This window comes from Clarias gariepinus, chromosome 22, assembly GCF_024256425.1.
Source record: "Clarias gariepinus isolate MV-2021 ecotype Netherlands chromosome 22, CGAR_prim_01v2, whole genome shotgun sequence".
NCBI lineage: Eukaryota > Metazoa > Chordata > Actinopteri > Siluriformes > Clariidae > Clarias > Clarias gariepinus.
The window spans coordinates 14080095-14087843 of NC_071121.1; the positions used below are offsets into that span (position 1 = coordinate 14080095).

General features: G+C 37.1%; 1 protein-coding gene across 1 annotated transcript; it reads right to left on the reverse strand.

Annotated features, from left to right (window-relative positions):
• Positions 1 to 5511: 5511 nt before the first annotated feature.
• Positions 5512 to 7241, reverse strand: LOC128509903 (2-phytyl-1,4-naphtoquinone methyltransferase-like). Its single transcript, XM_053481772.1, has 3 exons — positions 7124 to 7241; positions 5843 to 6286; positions 5512 to 5708 (listed from the first exon to the last, which is right to left on the reverse strand). Exons 2-3 carry the CDS (start codon positions 6276 to 6278, stop codon positions 5512 to 5514), a joined length of 633 nt encoding a protein of 210 aa, XP_053337747.1. The 5' UTR covers positions 6279 to 6286; positions 7124 to 7241.
• Positions 7242 to 7749: the final 508 nt, after the last annotated feature.

Here is a 7749-nt window from a genome sequence, read left to right on the forward strand (position 1 = left end):
CTAACAAATGTATATATTGACTTGTAATATATGCTTAATTTTTGCTTAATGCTTAATAATTTAACTGGTAGGGACACAGAAATTTATAAATGTGATCATGAAATTATCAGTGCATGATACAGTACATACATCCTTTGATTACAATACTCTAAGAGCTGGTATTTGGGGATTTCAACTTTAAGATGCTTAGCAGCATAAAGATATGTCAATATTTACAATGGAATGGGAAAAAATTCTCATATTCAAAGCTAGGTTAAATTGTAGTGGTGCCCTATATTACATGTCTTCTATTGCATGACTATTTTACTCTTGGTCTAGTTCAGTACACACATGGAAAAACTGCTGACTAAACAGCAGTTATCCAGAAAATGATCGACACCCTCCAAAACTAGAGTAGACTGCAGAAGGTTATTACTGAAAGGGCTGGCTAGCAGTTTGACTAAAAGGAAAAAGTCTGGTAGAAAAAGGTGCAAAAGCCTCAGGCATGAATGCAGACTTAAGGAGATTGGCAAGCATAGAAGAGCAAAGAACTTGGAAGAGCTTTACACGCCTGGAGTCAAAGCATCTAGAGCCACTATGCACAGATGTCTTCAGAAAATGACCTACAACTGTTGCATACCTAGTATTAACCCACTCCTGAACCAGAGATAACATCAGAAACATCTTAACTGGGCTAAGAAGAAAAAGTACTGGCCCGTTGCTCAGTGGTCCAAAGTTTTCTATTCAGATGAAGGTAAATCTTGCATTTTGTTATGCCCTAAAACGCCCCCCCTGCCATGAATTGCCCCCATTATGCAATCTTCAAAGAATGCATTGGCGAATGTTTTCACTTAACATGATGGAATCAATTCCCTTAACAACAGCAACAACAACCATTATAATCACACTTTGTTGAATTTATATTACTTTAATAATTCGCAGCTCTGTTCTCTTTGCATTGATACATGTTTATTTACTTCCTATTCGCATCACGCGTATAAATGCACTCAAAGTATAATCAACACCATCAAACTTGGAAATTATATAACATCAAATCAAACATCACGTTATTAAAAGTAACAAATTTGTCATGACTCTTTTCTTATGCAGCATGGGTAAAAAAAGTAAAATTACACTAATCCTGCCATGATGCTCCCCTGCCCCTACCCAACACTGGCTGGAAAGAAAAAGAACCCAGACTTACCAAAACTTACTATTATTTCTTCAGCTAAAAAATAGGATGGAGAGAACAGAAATAAACTACCCTCTGTTCAATATCTAAGTAGAGTGTAACTGGAGGGGCCAACTCTGTCTAACTCTGATTAGGAAAAGGTCACAGACACCAAACCTCCACCACTTACTGGTCTATGTCCTATGTTTATGTGGCTGAATTTATATGAAGCTGGGATCATATATTATGTTATCCCCTGTCATTTGGCATCACATCGATGCGAAAGGTAAAAGTCCAAATTCATCACTGAGCCAATCTGCTAACCAACTAAGGGGCGAGGTAGATGATGTAGCCAAAGCGGAGCTTTTCTAATAGCTTACAAGTGAAACAAAAATTAAAAAGAGCTGCAATGGATCCCACACTTTATAAAAAACATTGTGGCCTATAAAGGCCATAATAAATACCCTGAGGGCTTTTTAAAGTCAGAAAAAAAGTGAGTTGAGGTGTACAGCTTTACGCTTTCTTCTTGATGGTAAGTTCATACTCTAAGGGCTGTATTCAGAGATGGCAACTTTAAGATGCCTAGCAGTATAAACATACTGTATGTCAACATCTACAATAGGAAAATGTCTCATATTCAAAAATAGGTTAAATAGAAATGTATTACATGCAATTGGAGGCCCTATTCTACTGTGTACCTTTCGGTCTAGTTCAGTACATGCATGCAAAAAGAGGGTAAAACTGGCAAAAAATTTGACTGGAATGAAAAAATGTGGTAGGAAAAGGTCCACATGCAACATGCATGAATGCAGACTTAAGAAGATTGTCAAGCAAAGTGATGACTATAAGTTTCTTTGTAGACCAGTGTGAAGTTTCCACAGTCATTGACGATTTGGGATGCTCCTAATGGTGATCTGTGTTTTATTAAGCCCAATGTCATTGCAGCTACCTACCAGAGGTTTTTAGAGCACTTCGTCTGTTGACAAGTTTTATGGAGATTTCAGTTTCCAGCAGGACTCAGCACCTGCCCACAATGCCAAAACTACCACTATCTGGTTTGCTGACCATATAACCATATGACTGTGGGTGATTGGCCAGCCAACTTGTTGTGTTAACGAATAACATTGCATTGTAACTATTTTGAAAAGAGAATTCTGCACTGCTTGCTCTGCAAAACTTGCTCTTATGCTCAAAAACTTGCTGCAACACATCTGCACATACCAATGCTTGCATTTATTGACAAACTTTTCAAAATTCCATGCAACTCCCCTCCTATTTGCATAATAAGATGACTAATGTGCAGCAAAGATTCAATAATAAATAAAAGAACAGCTTTAACAGCATTCCCACCTAACCACTTGGTGTGGACGTCATGCTCCTTAGGTTCCTTAGGTCTTTAGGTTGGATTTTAAGAGCAAAATAACAATTTTCAACATGAATGACCATACATATTTTATAGCAGCAAAAACATGAATGAAAGAGCAAAAAATGATAATAAAAAAAAGTATTTATGAGTCAAAGTCTAATCATATCACATTTGCATTTCAAGGCTAAATTTTTCATCAACAATGCTGATATACTGGTGGATTTGTGCATAATGTATAAAACCTAGAATAAACTGGAACTTTAACTTGTATAATATTTGTAATCATTTTATATAGCATGTATGTATAATAAATAAATTAGTAAATATTATGTGCTACTCATTTGGTTTCTAAGTTTTATAGTAAAATAATCACAGTGTTCACAGTATAACTATCAGTTATTGCAGACAACTGATTTTTTTTAAAGACCACTGCAGTAAACTAACTCATGCAGCTTATTCAGTCAAGCAACACACAATAAACAATTTTTAAAAAAATTACTGTGATTAAAACAACAGCTTATCAAAAGCCCTCCCAGCTAACCAACTCAGTGTGGACATTATGTTTCTCACTGAATGTCTTCAGGTTGGAGTTTAGGAGCAAAATAACAATTTTCAACATGAATGACCATGCAAATTCGAAAGTAGCAAATGCAAAACAAATTAAATAGCGAAAAATTTATTATTATTATTATTTTTATATTTTAATATTATTAAGTTTTATAGTAAAATAATCACAGTATTCACAGTGTAACTATCAGTTATTGCAGACAACTGATTTGTTTTTAAAGAAATTGTAAAAAGAAATATGAAATTACACTCAATGTTATGTAAGCTAGTGACACAGCAAGGTATGTTAACATAAGTGTTGTACTCACCTACTTTCGCTTCCTTAGTGGCACACCTGAATACTTGACACAACTTTTACTCCTTTGGGTTTTTTTTTTGTTTGTTTTTTTGCCCATTACCAACCAATAAGATTATTCTTTACTGGCACCAACTGGTAAGGTGTAGGCTCAAGATTGTGTTACCTACTGTACATTACTTTCCTAAAACAAACAAAAAAACACCCTTATCATATTCTCTTTATTATATTGGTGAATCTAGGAACCTGTAGCATATATCCTTAGCTTGCTCTCATGCCCTGAGTCTTTCTTTATACTGTAATGTCTAATAAAACATAGTTTTGTTTAATTAGTCTTAATTTTTACATTAGTTCCCTTCCTTTTGTTTGATTACACTGACAGTGCAGCATGACACGCTCTAGTAGTAGCAGTAGTGTGCTGTTTGGTCTGGTGTGTCCAAATCTGAGCCAAATCTCTCCTGTTTCTTACTGTGCATCGGGAAAATCGGGAAGATGAGAAGATTATACACATGCCCACCCTGTCATGGAAGGCATCACATGAAATAACTGCATTCAATAAACACACGGCAGGACATGGGTTATCAAAATGGTTCACTGTTGAAGGTGCCTGTGTACTGTTTATCACATTCTTCTTTGTCTTTCGGCTGTTCCCTTTCAGGGGTCGCCACAGCGAATCATCTGCCTCCATCTAACCCTATCCTCTGCATTCTCTTCTCTTACACCAACTAACTTAATGCCCTCTCTCACTGCATCCATAAATCTCCTTTTTGGTCCTTCTCTAGACCTCCTGCCTGGCAGTTCCAACCTCAGCATCCTTTTACCGATATATTCACAATCTCTCCTCTGAACATGTCCAAACCACCTTAATCTGGCCTCTCTGACTTTATCTCCAAAACATCTAACATGGGTTGTCCCTTTGATGAACTCATTCTTGATCCTATCCATCCTTGTCACTCCCAAAGAGAACCTCAACATCTTCAGCTCTGCTACCTCTAGCTCTGCCTCCTGTCTTTTCTTCAGTGCCACTGTCTCTAAGCCGTAGAGCATTGCTGGTCTCACTACTGTCCTATTGTTAACCCCAGGCCATGACCGATCCGGTATGTGAATTATATTTGTGATTCACATCATTGATTTCGCAAATGTTTTATGTTGGATGCCCTTCCTGACACAAACAATACACAAATACAAAAGTATCTTATCAGGTAGTACTTATCAGCACAGTTATGCTGGTTCACCAGTGTGATCATGCTGGTTTATACTGGATTTTTTAGCAGAGGACCCTACCGCAGTTATTTCATTTCACCTCCATTGGAAAAAGACAAAATGATGGTCCTGATTGCATCTCCCAGTTTCTCAAGGAAGACATTAACCAAAAATGACAGGGTGGACATTCCGAGGAGACCAAAGGCACTTTATAGTGACATCAACTTATAGTGAAAAGAAGAAGAGTAAAAGACCCACCAACAATTTTGTCAACAACAAAAAAATCTCTTCCCAACAGGTGGTATGCTATTTACTACTGGAAATCTGGGTGGGTGTTCGATTCGAGCCTGTGTGCAAATTTTCATGTTCTCTCTGTGCTTGGGGGTCTTCTCTTGGTGCTCCGGTTTCCTCCCACATTCCAAAGTCATGCAGATTAGGATAACTGACATTCCCAACTTGCCCCTAGTGTGTAAATGATTGTGTGAATGTACTGTATGTATGTGTGTGCCCTGTGATGGATTAGCACCCCATCCAGAGTGTACCCTTCCTTGTGTCCTACGTCTTCTGGACCAGTGCTGAAGGTAAATTTTGAATTTCTGTGAGGCACAGAATATAAGTTGCTTGGTTTACATATTAAGGTTACATACATACATAAGGTTTATATATTAATCAGCCATAACATTAAATGCATTCTTACATCGTTTTTCTTTCTTTCTTTTTTTTAGGTGCAATTACGTATATACACCATATATGGCACATATTTCAAATCCATACATGTCTATATGATATGTTTGCATATGGGTAGTACACAGTAGTGTTGCAGTTAAATATTCTTGTTTAAAGGCAAAAGTGATTTAAGTGTGAGTGAGGGAAGGAGTGTGTGTGTGTGTGTTTGTGTTTAAGTGGTAAAAGACATGATAGATAGCTGCTTTACTTTGCAGCAGTGGCATAAATTGCTTGAAATGGAATACGGTTCTCTGTTCTCTTCTCCATTTGAACATTTGTAAAACCACAGAACTGCAGCGCCTCCATGTAGGCTTCAGGTTTCCAGTTCTCTCCAGACAAGATTTTTTTAGATGCAAATAAAATGACACTATCCAGTCTAAGGGTCGTCACCATGAGTGCACCTGATGGAGTAAAACAATGAGGAATGTTATTATACAATATCATAACAGAAACATCAGCTAAAAATATTACAATACAGTACATTACCAAGCTAAGATAAAATAAAAGGCTTTATTCGAATGTTTCCATACTTTACCTGGTTTCATCACTCGATGTATCTCCGAGGCTGCTACCTTCAGGTCAGGCCAGTAGTAGTAGCAATTGCAGTGAAACACTTTATCCACACTGTTGTCTTTGAATGGCATTGCTTCTATATTACAGTTGTACAGATCCACCTTCCCACGGGCAATGTGCTCCTGCATCCTCTCTTTTGCCATGTGGTGCATGTATGTGGAGTAATCCACCCCGAGCAGCTTTCCGCCAGAACCTGTAAGTTGCTGGACAGCTTGCTGCAAACCCAGGCCTGGACCATGGCCCAGCTCTAACACCGTCTCATCAGGCTGGATCTTACACAGCTTCACGGCATTCTCCTCCAGAATCTGGTTATGCCACTTCAGGAACTTGGTAACAAGCCACCCAGAGAGAGAGTGAGTGGGTCGGCCCAGTTGTTGGCCCAGTTTACTGGATAGCATTCTGCAAACTGTATGGTCATGTTTTAGCCACAGAATTTCCAGATAATATAAGTATGTTTATAATAGATTGAGAGTATTACATTTAGTCAGTGTTTTTAAATAGTTTTGCTTACAATGAGCCCAAGAAACAAAAGAAAAGCTTCTATCAAGTAAATTAATATCGCACTCTGTAAAATGTCATTTTTAAAATCTTCCCAACGTCCACTGAAATTTCCTGTCTTATTGGGACATTTTACAAGATCATGGAATATATATATTATCGTGTCCATGATACCGTGTACAAGGATCTGAGGGAAAAGATATGTAATCAACAGATCCATGCTTTAAATTATCAGACAACTTCAAGAAACGGCAAGAAATTTTTTAAATGGCAAAAAACTTCAAATGTCTTAAAAAAGTGCGTTTTCACAAATAACATTGTGAACCTTTCGATTTTCATTCATTGAAATTAACATGAAAGCCCTGTTAGCATTGTCACATGCAGTGGCAAGCTAGGCATAATAGGCAATATAAGAATATAAGAAATATAAGAATATAAGAAATATAAGAATATAAGAAATCACTGCCATAAAAAACAGCTGGTTTTCACTACCAGCTAACCACTCACGCAAACATCTCGTTCCTCACTAAAAGTTTGAAGCAAAAAAAAAATGAATTCAACATGAATGACCATGCAAATTATAAATTGAAACAAATGCAAAACATAAATAAAAAAGCAAAAAAAGATGAAAAATGAGTTAAAGAGTCAAAGTCTAACCAGATCATATTAGCATTTCAGCACTAAATCTGTTTTCTTCCACAATGCTTAAATATCCTTTAATAGCCTTAGTTTTTGTGGTACTTACAAGGTCAGGTTCCTAGCTCGATGCTCAACTGTATCTGAGTACTTGGGGGTGAAGGACCTTGCTTAAGGTTCCAACAGTAGCAGCTTGATGGTGACGTGGCTTGAATCAGGGACCTCCTGATCAGTAGTCCAACACCTTAACCAACAAGCTACCCCTGCCCCACCGGAATAACACTGACAAAAATGACAGAAACGACGTATATACCTCCAGGGACGGGAGTATCTTTCGCCTGATGTGCTGGACAGCACGTAGACAGACACGTTCACTTGTAAGATATTTGTAAAAATTGTATATAGCATGTATGTCCTAAAAATAAATTGATAAATATTATGTGCTTATTTATGTTTTGTAGTAAAAAAAATCTAAATCTATCAATTATTGCGAAAATAATTTCTTTTGTGAAAAGAGAAATGAAATTACACCCTATGTTATGTAAAGCTCCAACAAAGTGTCCGTGAATAAATGACTAAGATGGTTTATAATTGTATAACAAATCTGGTCTTTGCCTGGTGATAAAACCGTTGTTTTCCAGCTTAGAGCTCAAGTTATTGCTGTCTTTGTAAATGGAATATTTAGTAGATCATCAATATCTGCATCCTGGTGTAGTAGTTCTTGATTTTCTGCTA

Coding starts and splice junctions, on each gene's coding strand:
- LOC128509903 (XM_053481772.1), bottom strand. CDS start 6,278: ATGCTATCCAGTAAACTGGGCCAACAACTGGGCCGACCCACTCACTCT. Junction 5,709..5,842: donor ACATCGAGTGATGAAACCAG/GTAAAGTATGGA, acceptor TTACTCCATCAG/GTGCACTCATGGTGACGACC.